This window comes from Hyla sarda, chromosome 3 (genome assembly GCF_029499605.1).
Source record: "Hyla sarda isolate aHylSar1 chromosome 3, aHylSar1.hap1, whole genome shotgun sequence".
NCBI classification, from domain to species: domain Eukaryota; kingdom Metazoa; phylum Chordata; class Amphibia; order Anura; family Hylidae; genus Hyla; species Hyla sarda.
The window spans coordinates 248,623,439-248,645,173 of NC_079191.1; the positions used below are offsets into that span (position 1 = coordinate 248,623,439).

The 21,735-nt window shown below is 42.9% G+C and overlaps 1 protein-coding gene across 6 annotated transcripts in view; it reads right to left on the minus strand.

The window, feature by feature from the left end:
* The window catches only part of FAM184A (family with sequence similarity 184 member A), a 282,305-nt gene that overhangs the window by 131,471 nt on the left and 129,099 nt on the right, over positions 1-21,735 (minus strand). For all 6 annotated transcript variants that reach the window (XM_056566444.1, XM_056566439.1, XM_056566442.1 and 3 more), the window contains one exon: positions 514-1,368. In XM_056566444.1, the coding sequence (XP_056422419.1) occupies positions 514-1,368 (855 nt within the window). The remainder of the gene's footprint in view (positions 1-513; positions 1,369-21,735) is intronic.

The window sequence follows — 21,735 nt, forward strand, 5'->3', positions numbered from 1 at the left end:
TGTAGATGTATTACTCTTACATGTGGGATATGTTGAGAGTCATATTTTATACCTGATAGTGCTGTCTAATTCTTCTAGACTTTTTTGTATTATATTATTTTGAACTATAAAGGGAAAGGGGGGATTGTTAATGCTTTCTTTGTTGTAAAATGAAAATGTATAATAAAAACTATCTGATAAAAGAAAATACTCAGAGCTCAGAGTCAAAGAGGCTGTGCTGAGCCTCCTCCATGCACAACTTGCTGGAAGATGAGCCCTGTTTGTCAATCAATCCAGGCAGGGAGGAGGCTTGGTGCAGCCTCTTTGACACTTGAGCTCTGAGCATGATTTACAGCTGACAGATTTCCTTTGCATTCAGCTATAGAGAAATAATAATGTTAAGCAGCATGTTGTTATGATGCTGATGTTTCAGTTTAGTGTTTACTTTTGCTGTAGAATTTTTATAATACTAAGTATAGAGAGCTAAACAACTAGAACCTAAACAGCTACTAGTACCACCAGTGCATTTCTTACCTGAACATTGTTCTCTGCTGTAGAAAGAGAAGCTTGCAGTTTTTGGCACTTTTCTTTGAGAGTTCCTGCTTCTTCCTGTACAACCTGAAATTCAGTTTTAAGGATCCCAAGGTTCTTCAGTAAGATAGCTTCTTGGGTTTGAAATTCTCTTTTTAGCTCTGCTTCCTTCTGCTTGCAGACATGCAAGCTCTCAGCAGTAAATTGCTGAGACCTTTTTAAAGCTTCCAACTCATGTTCATAGAAAGCTTGAGCTTTACTCAATTTCCCTTCATAATCTTCTACCAACTTTTTCCTTTCCAGACGTAGGTCCTCCATCTTCTTATTGAGTTCCTCCACTTGTGATCGATGCATTTCCTCAAGTGTTTCCTGGCCCTTGTTTAAAGTAGCATTTTGACTGTGTTGGACTTTCAGGAGCTCTTGAATTTCTAACCTATGACTTGCTCTCAATTCTTCAAGAGCAGCACGTTTGTCCTTCTCAAACTGTACCTGAAGTTGCATAAAACTTCGTATCCTCTCCTCAAATCTCTTCCTTATTTCTTCTACCTCTCGAGACATAGTAACAACTCTCTGCACATGTTGCGCCTCTGCACAAAGTTGCATATCTTCTACTCGATGTTTGTAAACTTCAAATTCAGTAAGTGCCTGATGTTTAATTTTTTTATGTTCTTCTATTGATTCTTCAAGTGCTTGGATTTTTCTTTTCAGCTCAGTTTCCTCTGACACTTTATTTTTATATTGTAATATCTTTTCCCTGGTTTCAGCAAGGATTTGCTGAATTTCTTCTTCATGTGCTTCTTTAATGGCTTGTACTCCTGATTCATGCTCATCATTCCTAGTATTTAAGGCATATATGACCTGTGAATCAATAGAGATATAGAAAATGATTAATGTGAGATACAATAAACTCTTAAAGGGGTACTCCCGTGGAAAACTTTTTTGCTATATACTATAGAGGAAATGCTTTACTTTTTAGATTTCTCTGATCTCCTGACCACAGTGCTCTCTGCTGACCTCTGCTGTCCATTTTAGGAACTGTGCAGAGCAGGAGAAAATCCCCATAGCAAACATATGCTGCTCTGGACAGTTCCTAAAATGGACAGCAGAGGTCAGCAGAGAGCACTGTGGTCGTGACATCAGAGAAATCTAAAAAGTAAAGCATTTTCTCTGTAGTATATAGCCCCTAAAAAGTACTGGAAGGATTAAGATTTTTTAATAGAAGTAATTTACAAATCGGTTTAACTTTCTGGCACCAGTTGATTTAAAAAAAATTCCACGGGAGTACCCCTTTAAATATAGCGTAAACTACTAATGGTAACATCTAAGGGCCCAAATGATTCCTCCCTCCCCACTTTACTGTTCCTTACTTTTTCATGTTTAAAGCAGTATACTAGTAATAAAACATTATTGTCTATCCATTGGAGAGGTCAACTACTAGGTCGGTGGAAGTCTGACTGCTTGTACCCATCCAATTTCTAAAATTGGGGTAACAGGTCCCCATTTTGAATGTGAACCAGAGACATACCACACAATGCTGAAAGGTTCCACTCAACATCTATGGACTGATAAAGATAGCCAACAACAGCACCTGGCTAACTTCTTTAGTCTCACAGACTTTACATAAAGAGTGCACATGTTTTGGATTACTGCCTTCTACAACTAGGAATAATCTTTAGAACGAGTATGATAGGTATTGGAAAATGTCCCCGCAGCCTTCACTGCCTAATGTTTATGACATCATGGAGCTCTATATTTTAAAGGGAAAAGCAAATGGAATTGAAATGTTCCTGTATCTGCCATTACCTTGATTGCAAAATATAGGCATTTTGACATATGTTTACGGATTCCATTTGTTACTTTAAGCAATAAGCTAATCTGTTTATTTACTTTTTTTTTAAATGCAAAAAAATTTATAATTTGAAACTCAGAAAGCTATCATTTAAAATAATAAGAATATATATAACAAAATCCACAAGGAGAATTCAAGTAAAACTATTTGAAAATAACAATAAACCATGAAAGTTTACTTTATATCTTTTACTTTGCCCTTGTATCTGCATTATATTGAATATGTAAATTAATCTAGTTTGCTTTAATTTTTCCCCCCTCAAAACCTCTAACCATAATATACACAAATCTTAAAGAATCAGCAGAGCAAAAGAAATGACTGATAAGTACTGGCAGGGAGTAAGATTTCATTTGTCACATTGCTGAGTATAAAATGAAAAACCCGCTGCTAATAAATAGAGTGCCAGAATTATTTATTAACAGCTACGTAAGTACATATCGGTCTATGCATGCATGATTATACACGACAGCATCTGTCCAGGATTCTTAAAATTGCATGTCCAACATGGTGTGATACTAATTGTTTTTACAGCATATAAAAGCACTTTAGTTCCGAAAATTTGAAATACGGTTATACATGTAATCCCTCTATATGCATTTTATTGCCAAATGTATGTAGACAATTGCCCATTACACCTATGACAGTTTGTTGGGCTTGTTGCCTTCTGCAATCTTCTGTCAAGGCTTACCTTAAAGGGGTACTCCACTGGAAAACATTTTTTTTAAATCAACTGGTGCCAGAAAATTTAAACAGATTTGTAAATTACTTCTATTAAAAAAAATCTTAATCCTTCCAGTACTTATCAGCTGCTGTTGATCCACAGGAAGTTCTTTTCTTTTTAAATTTAATTTCTGTCTGCCAACACTCCTCTCTGCTGACACCTCTGTCCATTTTTGGAACTGTCCAGAGTAGGAGCAAATCCCCATAGAAAACCTATCCTGCTCTGGACAGTTCCTGACATGGACAGAGGTGTCAGCAGAGAGCACTGTGGTCAGACAGAAAAGTAAATTAAAAAAGAAAAGAACTTCCTGTGGATCATACAACAGCTGATAAGTACTGGAAGGATTAAGATTTTTTGATAGAAGTAATTTACAACTCTGTTTAACTTTCTGGCACCAGTTGATTAAAAGAGGCACTGTCATTATGAAAAACTTTTTATATTTTGTAGTACTATTGATAAGATGACTTTTTTTTAAATATAGACTTATAAAAATAAAAAATTTACTAAAAAATAAAAAATGAAAAAAGCTGCCACTAGGAGTCATCTTTCTTTATGCAGACAGAATACTCTGTATTTTGGAGCACACTGGATACCGGCCGTTAAGCGTGTTGGTATCCAGTATGGGAGATCACCATTGCACCACTACAGCCTTCAGCTGTTCCTAAACTACAACTCCCATAATGGGAGTTGTAGTTTTGCAACAGCTGGGGGTACAATCTTTGTAAAACTCTGTGTTAGAGCTGCGTATTCTCCAGCTGTATTCCTCCAGTTCTTGTAATACTACAGACAAAGGATGTGTGGGCATGCTGGGAGTTGTAGTTTTGCAACAGCTAAAGGCAACACTGCTCTAACACAGTGCTTTACAAACATTGCAGCTCCAGCTGTTGCAATGCAAAACTACAACTCCCAGCATGCTTGAACAGCCAAAGCTTTCCCTGACTCCTAATGGCAAAGGAACTGACCGGACATTCAGGAGTCTGTGAAAGCTGAATGACCCACACAGTAACAGGTATGTTGATTAGCATCCAGCTTTACTAGGAACTGATAAAGCTGTGGCTCATTGATAAATTCCTCCACCCTCCTCACTTCCCTGCCAGATCTTTGTTGCCTTTTGCCTGAGAGAAAGCATTCCTGAGAGTTGCCTCACTGTGTATCTAATCCTTTGCTCTGTGACTTGACCTTGCTCCTCTGCCGCCTGCCTACTGACCTCCTGCTACGTCCTGACTACGCTACTTTGCCGCCTGCCTTGACCTTCTGCTATCCTGACTACAAGCTGCCTTATCCCTCCTGTGCCTCGAATCTCCTCAGCCACCTGTGTGGTCGAGCCGTGCCAGGGGTAGCACCTGGGTGCCGCCTGCCGCAGCAAGTCCATCCCGCTTTGCGGCAGGCTCTGGTGAAAACCAGTGGCACCTTAGACTCCGCTCCCTGGTACAGTCCGAGTCATCTGCCACACAGGTCCAGCGGATCCACATCCACCGGAGCTCCTGTCTTCTGAAACATGAGTGTTACAGTAAGATCCAGCCATAGATCCCGCTGAGGTACCCCTGTCTGAAGTCGTGGATCTTCCCTTCATTGTGGTACGTCAGTCACAGCAGTTGGCCAGACAAGCGCAGCAACTTTCTCAACTTTCAGCCATGATGCAACAGCTTTTGGCCATGCAACAGCAGCTCCTGCAGTGTCTTCTGGCTCCCAGCTACATCTGCCTTTACCTTCCAAGTATGATGGGGATTCCAAGTCATACAGAGGCTTCGTTACACAGTGCTCCATGCACTTGGAGCTCATGTCTGAACAGTTTCCAATGGGACATGTGAAGGTGGCCTTTGTCATTAGTCTACTGTCCGGAAAAGCCCTGGCCTGGGCTACAACCCTTTGGGACCGCGGGGATCCAGTAGCCTCTAATTATGGCTTTTCTGGCAGAATTTCGCTGTGTCTTTGAGGAACCCGCACGTGCCTCTTCTGCTGAGAAGGCTATGCTGAACCTATGTCAAGGGAATGCTTCCATTGGTGACTATGCGGTTCAATATTGCACTCTAGCCTCAGAACTAGCATGGAATGATGAGGCCTTGTGTGCCACATTCAAAAAGGGACTGTCTAGCAGGATTAAAGATGCCCTTGCTACACGTGATCCTTTTCTTTGACTGAACTTATCTTTGACTGAACACGTGATCCTCCATCTTCTTTGACTGAACTTATCCACTTGGCCACACGTATTGATGTGCGTTTTGCTGAAAGGCAGGAAGAACTGCGCTCGCCTGGCACCTGTGTTTCAACGTCCACTTCTACAGTTTCCTGCACCTCTTGCCGAAGAGGCTATGCAAGTGGATCGTTCCCGTCTTACACAGCAGGAGAGATCACGATGACGCAGTGAGAATTTGTGCTTGCATTGTGCTAGCCCCGAACACTTCCTCAAAGACTGTTCTGTTCATCCACAGTATCTGGGAAAACGCTTGCACCTAGGGCACGTAGGAGAGGCATCCCTATGTGTGAATACCACCTCTCCTCGTTTAGCTATTTCTGTACAAGTCTTCGCTTCTACCAAGTCTTCCTTCATTGCTACAGCATTTTTGGATTCTGGATCAGCAGGTGATTTTATTGATGCTTCTTTGGTCCACAAGTATCATCTTCCTGTCACTCGGCTTGCCAAGCCCTTGTTCATCTCCTCTGTTAATGGACAAAATCTGGACTGTATGGTTCACTTCCGTACTGAATCTCTTGTCATGCACGTGGGTGTATTGCATAAAGAAAAGATTGAATACTATGTACTGCACACTGTACTTCAGAGATTCTTCTTGACCTTCATTGGCTGCAACGCCATTCTCCGCACCTGGATTGAAGAACTGGAGGATTTATTCACTGGGGACAATCCTGTCAAAATCTTTGCCTCCAATCAGTTCAGTCTAAAATAGTTTTTCATCGTCCTCCTCCTTTACCTGGTCTGCCACCACCTTACCAAGATTTCTCTGACGTTTTCTGCAAGAAACAGGCTGAGTCTCTGCCTCCACATTGTCCTTATGATTGCCCTATTGATCTTCTGTCTGGTACCACTCCTCCTTGTGGAAGGATATACCCTCTATCGGTTCCCGAGACCAAAGGCATGGCTGAGTATATCCAGGAGAATCTCAAAAAAGGGATTTATCCGTAAGTCCTCTTCTCCTGCTGGAGCTAGTTTCTTGTTTGTTGGAAAGAAGAATGGCTCACTCCGTCCATGCATTGACTACAGGGGACTTAACAAAATCACGGTCAAAAACCGTTACCCTCTACCTCTTATCTCAGATCTTTTTGGCCATCTATGTGGTGCCAAGGTCTTCTCCAAATTGGACTAACGTGGAGCGTATAACCTCATTCATATCCGCAAGGGAGATGAATGGAAAATGGCTTTCAATACTCATGACGGACATTTGGTAATGCCATTTGGTATCTGCAATGCTCCAGCTGTTTTTCAAGAGTCTGTCAATGATATCTTCCGTGACCTTCTCTATACCTGTATTGTCGTATACCTAGATGACATCCTGATCTTCTTTTTGACTTAGAGGAGCATCGTACTCATGTTAGTCTGGTTCTTCAGTGATTACAGAAGAATCATCTCTACGCCAAACTGGAGAAATGCCTGTTCGAGAAATCTACTCTTCCATTTCTTGGCTACATTGTCTCTCACCAGGGCCTACAGATGGATGCAGATAAGTTGTCTGCAGTATTGGATTGGCCTCGTCCTTAGGGCCTACGTGATAGTCAATGCTTTCTGGGATTCACAAACTATTATCGTCAATTTATCCAACATTTTTCATTCTTGGTTGCTCCAATTGTGGCTCTCACTAAGAAGGCATCTAATCCTAAGTCTTGGCCTCAAGAGGCTGAAGAGGCCTTCTCCCGTTTAAAGTCTGCGTTTGCCTCTGCTCCCGTGCTTACAAGACCTGATCAGGAGAGGTCGTTTGCTTTGGAGGTTGATGCCTCATCTATTGGAGCTGGTGCCGTTCTTATTCAGAAAAACGCCAAGGGCAAGACTGTTACCTTTTGGGTTCTTCTCCAAGACCTTCTCTCCTGCTGAGAGGAATTACTCCATTGGAGATCGTGAACGCCTCACTATCAAGCTATCTTTGGAGGAATGGCGACATTTATTGGAAGGTTCTTCTCATCCGGACCATAACAATCTTCTATACTTTCAGTCTGCTCAGCGTTTGAACCCCTGCCAGGCAAGGTGGTCACTGTTCTTTTCCAGGTTCAACTTCTTCATTCACTTCCGTCCAGCAGACAAGAACATCAGGGCTGATGCTCTCTCCAGCTCCTCTGACATCATTGGTTTGGACTCGCCTAGGCATATTATTCCTCCTGACTGTTTGATTCCCGCAGCATCTGCAGAGATTCAGCAAGTTCCTCCTGGAAAATCCTTTGTGCCCGCCAGATTGAGACGCAAGTTTCTGAAATGGGGTCATTCTTCCTTGAAAGCGGAACATCCTGGAATACGCAAGATCCCAGCACTACTGGTGGCCCCATCTTGAACGTGATGTTTCTGATTTTGTTCCTTCCTGTGAAACTTGTGCCCATGACATAACTCCTTGACAGAGACCTGCAGGACTCTTACAGCCTTTACCCATTACAGAGACTCCCTGGTCCTATTTCGCCATGGATTTCATCACCGATTTGCTGCCATCTCATAATAACACTGTCATTTGGGTCGTTGTAGATTGGTTTTCCAAGATGGCTCATTTCATTCCTATACCAGGTCTTCCTTCTGCCCCTGGCGAAGTACTTCTTGTTGCATGTCTTTCGTTTATATGGTCTTCCTCAGCATATCGTTTCGGATCGAGGTGTGCAGTTTGTCTCTAAGTTCTGGTGAGCCCTTTGTCACCGTCTGGACATCAATCTGGACTTCTCCTCGGCCTAGCACCCTCAGTCCAACGGTCATGTGGAGAGGGTTACTCAAATCCTAGAGACTTATCTTCGGCATTTTGTTTCAGCTCGCTAAGATGATTGGGTTGACCTTCTTATCTGGGCTGAATTCTCATATAATCATAAGGATTACAAGTCCACGAGGTCATCTCCCTTTTTTGTTGTCTACAGACTCCATCTCTGTCCTCCTCTTCCTCTCCCAGTCGAAAGGCGTGGGTACTGTTATGTTATGCGCTCCAGCCACACACGCTGGCCGTGAGCGCATGGTCCCGTTACCTGCTGCCGGTGGGGCTAGGACTGGAATCGTGGGACGCACCCCCCGCATGCGAGCTCCAGTCCGTCACTCACCTGGTGCTTCTCCTGCCCCAGCCTCTGCCTCTCTGCTCCGGCGCTTGTGTCCCCATCCCCTATGGCGCGCGCGTGCCGGAGCTTTAAGATATAAAGGACCAGTGCTCATTAGTGTAATTCACCTGTGGTTCATTGATAAATTCCTCCACCCTCCTCACTTCCCTGCTGGATCTTTGTTGCCTTTTGCCTGAGAGAAAGCATTCCTGAGAGTTGCCTCACCGTGTATCTGATCCTTTGCTCTGTGACTTGACCTTGCTCCTCTGCCGCCTGCCTACTGACCTCCTGCTACGTCCTGACTACGCTACTTTGCCGCTTGCCTTGATCTTTTGCTATTCTGACTACGAGCTGCCTTATCCCTCCTTGTGCCTCGCATCTCCTCAGCCGCCTGTGTGGTCGAGGTGTGCCAGGGGTAGCGACCTGGGTGCCACCTGCCGCAGCAAGTCCATCTCGCTTTGCGGCGGACTCTTGGAAAAAATATCAGCACTTTCGACTCCGCTCCCTGGTACGGTCCGAGTCATCTGCCACACAGGTCCAGCGGATCCACATCCACCGGAATTCCTGTCTTCTGAAACGTGAGTGTTACAATATCTATTCACTTAGTTATTGTGTGGGTACCTATTTATTCTTGTATCATTTAACTCATTGTAAAACAATGGGTTAAAGGTAGAGCTCTGTGCAGGCCACTAGAGTTCTTCCAAACTCCTCCAAATTATGTCTTCATGGAAGTCATTTTGTGCACAAGCGCACAGTCATCAGGGAACAGAAAATAACCTTCCCCAGACTGTTGTCCTAAACGAGTTGTGTGGCGGAAAAAATCTACAAGGCTGTTGGTGGTGTACAAATAAAAAAATAAGACATATTCACCTCTCCTGGTCCCCTGCAGCTACTGCTCTGTTACTTCCAGATTCCAGTTTACTTTAGGAGTAATATTACCTTTAACTAGTAAAAATCCAGAGAAACAGTGCCATACCATTTTCCCTCCTCCACCAAATTTTACAGTAGGCATTCTGGTAGGTATTCTCTTGGCATCCACCAAGCCACTAGACTGCCAGATATTAAAACTTGATTAATTACTCCAGGAAAAACTTTTCTACAGTGCCAGTCCAGTAGTGGCATGCTTTACACTTTAACTGACATTTGGCATTATGCATGGCGACCCTAGACTAATGTGGAGCTGGGCAACCACTGAACCCCATTTCATGAAGCTCCCAACAAACAATTCTTGTACTGATGTTATTTTAAGAGGTGTTTTGGAGCTCTGTACAGTGTATATCTGCATTATGGCTACAACAGAAGGTATAGGCCCAGATTTATGAAACTGTGTAAGAAAAAACGTGGAGTGATTTTTCCACAGCAATCAATCACAGCTCAGCTTTCACTTTACCAGAGCTCGTTAGCTGAGCTGTAATTGGATGTTGTGAAAAAATCTCTCCACTTTTTCTCTCACACAGTTTGATAAATCTTGGCCTATAGTGCTGTGCCCAATTCATCATTTCAGCACAATGCGTTGAAATCCACTGAGTTTTTGCATGACTCAAAAGTTTAATATTTTGTGTACTGTGTAACTTACTGTCTGGATTTTAACTGTCATAAATACAAATTTAAAAGCATTCTCACTGTCACTGGACATTTGTGTGGTTTTGTTATTGTTTCCTCCACTGTCACAGCTAGTACAGCCTCAGCTACTAATAAAACCAGGAAAATAAAAGCTGAGCTGTGACTGTTTCTATGGCCTGTTTCTGCAAATAGTGCAAATAGTTTTTAAAATGTGAGGATATTTTAGATTCGTTGATCAAAAACCATGCAACCCATTGAAACATTAGCTGAATCTACTATTCTTGCATTTATGCAGTATAGCAGAATATAATCATTCTGTAACAGTCTATTTTTAGGATACCATTTTTCAAATTGATCTATCCTAGGATCTGACATTTCTGTTGTCATGTTGAATGCCACAAGTTTACATTTGCTATGTCCAGCACACTGTCATGCTGAAATGTATAGTCATTGTGCTCTAGATGCTTATGTCTCCTTCTAGATAAGATGTACAAAAATGATAGTTCTTGTACATAATTGTTTATGTCTTATGCTATGACATTTATACATATTGATGGTTTAACAAGCTTGGGTTTGATGTGAGTAAATACAATCTGTGCACAGTGCAGCATAATACAGATAGAGGTAACTATAAAAGATAATAAATAGCTTGTGTTTCTTCACTAAATTAATTGGATTTCTAAAGAAATGTATCCAGACATCTCAAAATAATTTGTTCACCAAGCCAGGATATTTAACTGTGCATTATTTTCCTAAAAATGCATCACAGCTATAATAGGAATAAGAAATGAACATTCAATGGCTTCAAATAATATTAGTGATGCTTTATAATTTCTCACATTCTACATAAATTCATGGAATCATTTGTAAATACTGATTACACAACATATCATGAAAGTTTGACCTTATGAAGACAGACTTGATTCTTAAAGGGGTTATCTAGCAACAGAAAAACAAAGTTAATGTCTTCTGAAAACAGCACCACACCTGACTGAAGGTTGTAAGTGGTATTACTACTTGGCTCCATTCACTTCAATGGAACTGAACTGCCTTACCCAATCATAGCTCATCTCACACTGAACTGCTTTGGGCTGTGTGTAGCAAAGTGATGGAGGAAGTTCTGCCCTGTACGGCTTCAGATGATGTCACACCTGCTGGGAACGCCCCTTCCCAGTCTGTGAATCTAGAAAACTAACAAAAAATAAAAATAAAGGGGGGGGGGGGGGGAGGGTTATTATGATGGGGGCAGTGAAGTAGGTGGATTATAAAATTTAACAAGATCATGACAGGTGCTCTTTAAAATTTACCAGCTATATTGGTGGCAAGCACAAGGATTTCTGCACGACTTACTCAGATCAAAGGAAGACATTTGTCTGAGAAATTTCTGCAACAAATCTATTGCATGTAAATATTACATCTATGTGAAGCCTATGCTCACTTGAAGTAACAGGACTAAAGGCTGAAGAGAAAATTGGATGAAAAAATGTCCACTTCTGGTTTCTGTCTGGAGCACTGTCGTCATGGAGACACTGTGTGGAATCAATTGAGCAAATACAACCTTATCTACAACCTACCAGTCTTGAATAATGGCTGCTATAAGTGTGTATGTGGGGATATGCGTATATAAGAATTCCATGAGAGCACTGCACCTGCCACAAATCAGGACACAAGGTTACCATCAAGAGCTGGCAGTTTTACAGCTCGAGCTTTGGGCTTGTCACCTCATATATTCTAAACTTGCAAAAAACCTTTTTCTTATCTTAAGTGTATATAAGCTGGCCTTTATCACACACATATAATATATATATATATATATATATATATATACAGGAGAATATAGCAGCACACTGCTAGCACAAAGATACAGATAAAACATGAAATGCTATATTGCTACAATGCAAAAATGAAAAAAAAAATTGAGGTACTTTGATCATCATTTGGCCAAATAGTTTGGACCATCCCACCACGATAAGGTGACCTCATTGGGACGGACCATACACTGTGAATGTGCCTCTGAGCAATCAGTTAGCAGGCTTGCAAGGCACCTCACCAATTTTGTAAGGTGCTGGATGTTTCAGACCTTGCAAGCCTGCTAACTGATTGCACAGAGGCACATTCACAGTGTAGGGTCCGTCCCAATGAGGTCACATTATCGAGGTGGGATGGTCCAAACTATTTGGCCAAATGGTGAGCAAAGTACCTCCATTTTTTCATTTTGCATTGTAACAATATAGCATTTCATGTTTTATCTGTATCTTTGTGCTAGCAGTGTGCAGCTGTATTCTCCTGTCTATGTATATTTAGCCTAGCAGCGTGCACCTGTATGCCAGGTCCATGCAGTAGTTTGATTCCAGTGTGTGCTGGTCAACTTATTCATATATATATATATATATATATATATATATATATATATATATACATACATATATATTTATTTATTTTTTGTCAATACCTCCCAAATGGCTGGCGATATTTCAATGAAACTTAATATACATATTACGGGATATGAGGACAGGATACGAGGATGGAATATGAGGACGGGATAGGAGGTCTGGATATGAGGTTGGGATATGAGGACAAAAGCATCAATGTTGCTGATGTCCGCCATTACAGGCTATTAGCAGCCGGGACCTGCCATCTATGAGGTAAACACTAAGACATAAATGTATGCTCTGATTATAGAAGCAGTAGTATCCAGCTCACCCTTGCACAGGCGCTCGGACTGGACTCGTCCACATAGCATATGAGAGAAAGGGAATGTCCAGCGCCAACTTGTGAAAAAAGAACTCCTTTATTTAGTTGCAATGGGAAACAACAAGGACACAGGTAACGTCATGTGTTTCATCCAACAGGGCCTTAGTCATACAAATGTTACATGTGTTAGGATCATTTATATATGCAGTGTAGGAGTGACATGGATGGGGTGTGTCCAAGGCACGTCACTGAGACACCTGCACACATAATTACAAATGCTCAGTAAAACCGACATATGTGTCAGAAAATCAATAGTAGAAACATCATAATAAAAACACCATATAGAAAAAAGGGGAAGTTATTATACAAACAATCGATCTGTCCCTGACGTTCAGGTATGCCATCACAAAGCATAATTACATCATATGAATATACACCATATTATAATAACTTCGTGAATGTAAAGGAGAGAAAGATTTAACGATAGAGAAACTGGAGAGACCAACACTGACTACTTAAGCGGAAGGTGACACAAGATGACATAATCATAGTAGTAAATCACAAGATATACATCCATAGGAGAGACTGTCAGAAAAGAGGGGGAGAGATGTGTGGAAGACAGAGCTTAGCTGATTATAGATTGGTGTGTAATAAAACATATTCCAAAGCATAAACCATATAAGTCTGTCTTGCTGGTAGAAGTCAATAATACAGGATGGTGTCTAGCCTTCTATTCAGACCATGCGTGTACCCGCGTGTTCAGTGTGAGGATCCAAAAAATTTCACGATCCAAAACCTATAGCTTCATACTGCCTCCTCTAGGTGGTCTATCAACCCTTTCAATACCCTGTAAGGTAAGGCTCGAGGTATTTCCTCCATGTACCTCCCTGAAAATGTGCAATATCTAGCAGGTGCTTATGCACTCTAGCCATTAAAAATTAGTGACGTGCCTTGGACACACCCCATCCATGTCACTCCTATACTGCATATATAAATGATCCTAAGGGTGCGTTCACACACAGTAATTCAAGAGGAATTTACTTGAATAATTCCTCTTGAATTCTCCTCTCCAAATTAATGCACATCCCCTCTGCCCATTGACTTTAATGTTTTTTCCGTTGTCCTGTTCACACTGCGGAAATTCTGCTCGCGGAATTCTGACACTGATTTCCGTTCCGCTTGAAGAATGAACATGTTCATTCTTCAAGTGGAATCCGCTAGTAGAAATCAATAGAAGTCAATGGTAAAAAAAAATTCCGCCCAACATCGTTTTTATGCGGAATTTGCGTGGAATTTGCACGGAATTTGCGTGGAAATGGCTGAAAAACTCTTCACTTCTTTCTCCCCCATTTCTGTGTGCAATTCCACGCGCAACATGTAACAATTGTATGACTAAGGCCCTGTTGGCCGAAACGCGTCATGTTACTTGAGTCCTTTTTGTTTCCCATGGCAACTGAATAAAGAAGTTCCTTTTCCACGAGTTGGTGCTGGACATTGCCTTTCTTTCATATGTTCTGATTAATTACATTAACGTCAGGAATCAAAACATACTTTTAGGTCCATTATTGTTAAGGGGTTAAAGGGGTTGCCTTACCCTCTTTCTGATATGTGCATGTTTATTTACATAAAGAACCTTTTGTTCACCTCACATCCAGGTCACAGGGGTCAGCTGTGCTGACATCACAGTCAGCTTTGCAAGCCTCCTGCTCCACACCTTGCTATCTGAATGTATCTCTGCCTACTCTACCCCAAGCAGGGAAATACAGGACTCTGGGTTACTACAAGTATATGTCTGTAAGGGAGCATGGTCACGCAGCGATGAGCAGTGGTGTGATACTTGGTTTAAATAATTGAATTTGTGTTCAGGGCTCCAGACACGTACTAGTGCCTGAAGACCCTACATACATACCTGTATCTAACTTAACCTAACGGTCTGATTTGTGCCATAACCGCGTATTGAGGGCACGCCTATAGAGGGCAAAAAGCAACCATGATAGTTTGAATAATAATTCATAATAACCCAACACACCTCTAGCATAAAGCTTCGCTTACCCCAAAGTAGATTCTACCTTACATGCGAGAAATAGCAATTGCCAACTAGTGAGTACTAGAGGCAGTACCTGGACCTGATAAGCTGTGGCAGTAATGTCCTTGTGGAAGAACTACCTGTCTGTAACAACAGGAACTGACGGATATATAATAACTGAAACACTTATTAACCTGCATAGTTGTAACCTCACTACAAAGGGCCACTGACAGGATAGCTTTATGGTATGCCCGACGAGCCCCAATTCCCTGCTGTTTAAGAGGCAAAAAACAACCATCAGGTAAATGACAAGCATCTACATGCTAGACCACGTGGGGTCATATCGTCAGTCAACCGAATATGGCTCCTAAACTGAAGATTAAGACTGTACCATACAGATGTACCCAAACTGCCAATCATTCTGACCCAACTAGTCTACTGGGGGTGATGACCCGTCATAGATGACAAGTCCCTATGTAACCATCGTCCTGTAGACGTGACAGGTCCAAGTGAAACCATCGTGCCTGTAAATGTGACAGGTCTAAATGAAACCACCGTGCCTGTAAACGTGACAGATCTAACTGAACAATCGTACCCGTAGACGTGATAGGTCTAAGTGAAACCATCGTGCCTGTAAATGTGACAGGTCTAACTGAACCATCGTGCCTGTAGACGTGACAGGTCTAACTGAACCATCGTGCCTGTAAACGTGACAGGTCTAACGGAACCATCGTGCCTGTAGACGTGACAGGTCAAAATGAAACCATTGTGCTTGTAAACGTGACAGGTCTAAGTGAAACCATTGTTCCTGTAGTCGTGACAGGACTTGCGACCATTGTGCCTGAAAACGTGACATGTCTTTGTGAACTTTAGCCGTTGTGCCTGTAAACGTGACAGGTCTTGTAGCATCATCGTGCCTGTAGACGTAACAGGTTTTTGTGGAATCATCGTGCCTGTAGATGTGACAGGTCTTACGAAACCATCATGCCTGTAGACCTGACAGGTCTCTGTGACAAAGCTCGTGCCTGCAGATGTGACAGGTCTTCGTGAAACCATCTTGCCTGAAGACATGAGGGTTTTTTGCGAACCATTGTGCTAACCGCATGCCCAAAATAACATACTAACCGTATGCTCAGAATAACATGCCAATCATATGAACAGAATGGAAAACACGCTCCCTGTATGTACTTAACAAAGACACTCTACCCTTATCCTGGAAAACATGCTGTCAGGTTCTGGACTGGTATGCGGGGAGGACACGCGAGTGGATCCTCTGTGTCAATGAGGCGATGGCGTGGGCCGTACCAGGGGAACGGAATCTAAGAGGTTACTGGTTTTCACCAGAGCCCGCCGCAAAGCGGGATGGACTTGCTGCGGCAGGTAACCCCCAGGTCGTTCCACCCGATAGCGACTCAACCTCACTGACAGCTGAGATAGGCGTGGTACACAAAGACACGGCAAGGCGAGGTCAGACGTAGCAGTAGGTCAAGGCAGGCGGCAAGGTTCGTAGTCAGGGGCAACAGCAAGGGTCTGGATACACAGGCTAGGGATACACACAAAACGCTTTCTCAGGGCACTAGGGCAACAAGATCCGGCAAGGACAGGAAGGGAGAGTAGGTTTTAATGTGTTGGGAAGTGATTACACTTGATTGGACCAGGCACCAATTAGTGGTGCACTGGCCCTTTAAATTTCAGAGAGCCGGCGCGTGCGCGCCCTAGAGAGCGGGGCTGTGCGTGCCGGGATGGGACAGAAGGAGGACAGGGCAGGTGAGAGGATTGGAATGCGACCAGCGGGCGGGCGCGTCCCGCCACGCGGATCGCATCCCCACCGGTGATACTAGAGCAGCGCTCTGACCGGGGTGCTGCATGCAGGAGAAAGCCGCGAGCTCTTCGGGGAGGAACAGGGACCCGGAGTGCTCGGCGTAACACTAACTGTATGCATGGAATACAACACGCTAACCATACGCACAGAAAACACGCTAACCATATGCATAGAATAAAACAGGCTAACTGTAAACACAGAATAAAGACACTAACCGAATACCCAGACTAAACACTAACCAAAAGCATAACATGCTAACCATAAGCACCTAAACACATGCTAACCGTAAGCACATAAAAACAGACTGTCTGTATGTGACCATTTTGACCGTAAGGACAGGATAACACCCTAAATGTACGTACTGAGGAACATGCTAACGGAAAGCACAGAACATGCTAATCGTATGCCCGAATAAAAAACGCTAACCTTAAAGGGGTATTCCAGGCAAAAACTTTTTTTTTATATATCAACCGGAAAGTTAAACAGATTTGTAAATTACTTCTATTAAAAAATCTTAATCCTTCCAATAGTTATTAGCTTCTGAAGTTGAGTTGCTGTTTTCTGCCTAACTACTTTCTGATGACTCACGTCCCGGGAGCTGTCCAGCTCCTATGGGGATATTCTCCCATCATGCAAGGGATATTCTCCCATCATGCACAGCTCCCGTGATGTGACATCATCATTGAGCAGTTAGACAGAAAACTTCAGAAGCTAGTAACTATTGGAAGGATTAAGATTTTTTAATAGAAGTAATTTACAAATCTGTTTAACTTTCCGGAGCCAGTTGATATATATATAAAAAAAGTTTTTGCCTGGAATACCCCTTTAACCCCTACAGGACCCATGACGTAACGGTACGTCCCGACACCCTGGGTCTTAAGGACCAGGGACGTACATTTACGTCATGGGCAGTTTTAGTCCCCGCCGGGTGTGCCGGGCGGGGATCGGAGCGGGATGCCTGCTGAAATCATTCAGCAGGCATCCCGTGCAAATGCCCAGGGGGGTCATCAGACCCCCCCATGTCGGCGATCGCGGCAAATCGCAAGTGAATTCACACTTGCGATTTGCGCGATTCCGGGTCATTACGGGTCTATAGTGACCCGGTGACCCGGAATGTAAGGGGGATCAGGGGTGTCTAAGACACCCACGATCCCCCTGAAGCGATAGGAGTGAGGTGGCAGGGTTGCCACCCCTCCTATCCCTGCTATTGGTGGTCTAGACGCGACCACCAATAGCAGATCGGGGGCGGGAGGGTTTACTTTCGTTTTCCCCGTCCTGCCCACCCACAATAGGCGGGGCAGGACGGGGAAAGTGACGGGGACCGGCGCCGAAGATCCACTTACCGATCCGGGCGGGCGTCGGAGGCTGCAGGCGACGGAGATCAGCGGGCTGCGATGACGTGCGGCTGGATCCGACGGAAGCCGGTGAGTTGCCTAGCAACATCTGGAGGGTACAGTTTGAGACCATTATACAGTGGTCTCTAACTGTAGCCCTCCAGATGTTGCAAAACTACAACTCCCAGCATGACCAGACAGCTGTTTGGGCATGCTGGAATATGTAGTTTTGCAACAGTTGGAGGGCTACAGTTTGAGACCACTATATAGTGGTCCCTAAACTGTAGCCCTCCAGATCTTGCAAAACTACAACTCCTAGCATGCTCAAACAACTGTTTGCTCTCAGGGCATGCTGGGAATTGTAGTTTTGCAACAGCTGGAGGTCCACAGTTTGGAGATCACTTTGCAGTGTTCTCTAAAACTGTAGCCCTCCAGATGTTGCAAAACTGCAAATCCCAGCATGTCCAAACAGCAATCAGCTGTCTCGGCATGCTGGGAATTGTAGTTGCGTACCTCCAGCTATTGCATAACTACATCTCCCAGCATGCCCTTCGGCGATCAGTACATGCTGGGAGTTGTAGTTTTGCAACAGCTGGAGGCCGACTGGTTGGAAAATACTGTTAGGTAACAGAACCTAACTGAAGGTTTTCCAACCAGTGTGCCTCCAGCTGTTGCAAAAGTACAACTCCCAGCATGCACCGTCTGTCAGTACATGCTGGGAGTTGTAGTTTTGAAACAGCTGGAGGTTTGCCCCCCCATGTGAACGTACAGGGTACATTCACACAGGCAGGCTTACAGTAAGTTTCCTGCTTCAAGTTTGGGCTGTGGCAAATTTTTCGCCGCAGCTCAAACTTCTAGCGAGAAACTCACCGTAACCCGCCAGTGCGAATGTACCCTAAAAACACTACACTACACTAACACCTAATAAAGAGTAAAACATTACATATACACCCCTTACACTGTCCCCCCAATAAAAATGAAAACCGTATTGTATGGCAGTGTTTCCAAAACGGAGCCTCCAGCTGTTGCAAAACAACAACTCCCAGCATTTCCAGACAGCCACTGACTGTCCAGGCATGCTGGGAATTTAGCAACAGCTGGAGGCACCCTGTTTGGGAATCACTGGCATAGAATACCCCTATGTCCACCCCTGTGCAATCCCTAATTTAATCCTCAAATGCGCATGGCGCTCTCTCACTTTGGAGCCCTGTCGTATTTCAAGGAAACAGTTTAGGGCCACATATGGGATATCTCCGTACTCGGGAGAAATTGCACTACAAATTTTGTGGGGCTTTTTCTCCTTTTACCCTTTATGAAAAGGAAAAGTTGGGGTCTACACCAGCCTGTTAGTGTAAAAAAAAATAATAATTTACACTAACATGCCGGTGTTGCCCTTTACTTTTTATTTTCACAAGCGTTAAAAGGAAAAAAAGACCCCCAAAATTTGTAACGCAATTTCTCCTGAGTACAGAAATACCCCATATGTGGGCGTAAAATGCTCTGTGGGCGCACAACAAGGCTCAGGAGTGAGAGCGCACCATGTACATTTGAGGTCTAAATTGGTGATTTGCACAGGGGTGGCCGATTTTACAGCGGTTCTGACATAACCCCCCCCCAAAAAATACCCACATGTGACCCCATTTTGGAAACTACACCCCTCACGGAATGTAATAAGGGGTACAGTGAGCATTTACGCCCCACAGGTGTCTGACAGATTTTTGGAACAGTGGTCTGTGAAAATGAAAAATTTTAATTTTCATTTGCACAGCCCACTGTTCCAAAGATCTGTCAAACGCCAGTGGGGTGTAAATACTCACTGCACCACTTATTAAATTCTGTGAGGGGTGTAGTTTCCAAAATAGGGTCACATGTGGTGGGTTCCACTGTTCTGGCACCACGGGGGGCTTTGTAAACGCACATGGCCCCTGACTTCCATTCCAAACAATTTTTTTCCCAAAAGCTCAATGGCGCTCCTTCTCTTCTGAGCATTGTAGTGCGCCAGCAGAGCACTTGACGTCCACACATGGGGTATTTCCATACTCAGAAGAGATGGGGTTACAAATTTTGGGGGGTCTTTTCTGCTATTAACCCTTGCAAAAATGTGAAATTTGGGGGGAAACACATATTTTTGTGAAAATCTTTTTTTTTTTTTTTACATATGCAAAAGTCGTGAAACCCCTGTGGGGTATTAAGGCTCGCTTTATTCCTTGTTACGTTCCTCAAGGGGTCTAGTTTCCAAAATGGTATGGCATGTGTTTTTTTTTTGCTGTTCTGGCACCATAGGGGCTTCCTAAATGCAACATGCCCCCCAAAAACCATTTCAGAAAAACGTACTCTCCAAAATCCCCTTGTCGCTCCTTCGCTTCTGAGCCCTCTACTGCGCCCGCCGAACACTTTACATAGACATATGAGGTATTTCCTTACTCGAGAGAAATTGGGTTACAAATACAAGTATAAATTTTCTCCTTTTACCCCTTGTAAAAATAAAAAAAATTGGGTCTACAAGAACATGCCAGTGTAAAAAATGAAGATGGTGAATTTTCTCCTTCACTTTGCTGTTATTCCTGTGAAACACCTAAAGGGTTAAAACGCTGACTGAATGTCATTTTGAATACTTTGGGGGCTGCAGTTTTTATAATGGGGTCATTTGTGGGGTATTTCTAATATGAAGACCCTTCAAATCCACTTCAAACCTGAACTGGTCCCTGAAAAATAGTGAGTTTGAAAATTTTGTGAAAAATTGGAAAATTGCTGCTGAACTTTGAGGCCTCTGGTGTCTTCCAAAAATAAAAACTCATCAATTTTATGATGCCAACATAAAGTAGACATATTGTATATGTGAATCAATTTTTTTTTTATTTGGAATATCCATTTTCCTGACAAGCAAAGAGCTTCAAAGTTAGAAAAATGCAAATTTTTCAAATTTTTCATAAAATTTTGGGATTTTTCACCAAGAAAGGATGCAAGTTACCATAAAATGTTACCACTATGTTAAAGTAGAATATGTCACAAAAAAACAATTTCGGAATCAGAATGATAACTAAAAGCATTCCAGAGTTATTAATGTTTAAAGTGACAGTGGTCAGATGTGCAAAAAACGCTCTGGTCCTGAGGTGTAAAATGGCCTGGTCCTTAAGGGGTTAAGCATAGTGTAACCACCCTAACTGTATGCGCAGTATAGACATGCTGCCGTGAGCACAAAATAAGCCAGAATAAACATGCTAAAAGTATGCACGAACACACAACATACTACTCGAAATGTACTTGCACTGGAAACGAGCCAGTAACAATAATCTATGTAATGCTTTCCCCTGCCGACTTGGTATACACCAGAATATGCTCATATAGCTGCAATAAACGTATGCACGATATGAATCTGTAATCGTATATTAACAATGTATGTACAGCATGAGATGTCACGGACATCCAAATGAAAGCTAACCACGAAATAAGTACACACGCCAATGTACTACACCACCGAATAACCGAATGCACACCAAACATGCTAATCCTACATACCCCAAAACATGCTGACCATACATACCTGATAGAACTTGCTAACAATACATACACCATAGCCTGCAAACCATACCCAATAACATGCCAACCATGTACACAGCTTGAAACCTGCTGAACCGTATGTATATAATAATCTATATATATAAAACTCAATGTGTGTGTGTGTGTGTGTGTGTATGTTCCACAAAAACTTCCAAACGGCTAAAGATATTAACATGAAACTTGGCACACATGTTACTTATATGTCAACAACAAAAATAGGATAGGTGACTTAACCCTTACTCACCCCCATTTGCCAGGGGCGGGGTTTATGTTTAAAGTCCTATACAAGTCTATGGAAAATATATGTTACTGCATAACTTCCAAACGGCTGGAGATATTTCGATAATACTTGGTCACATGTTACTTATATGTCCACTTAAAATATAGGATAGTTAATTTAACCCTTAACTACCCCCATTTGTGAGG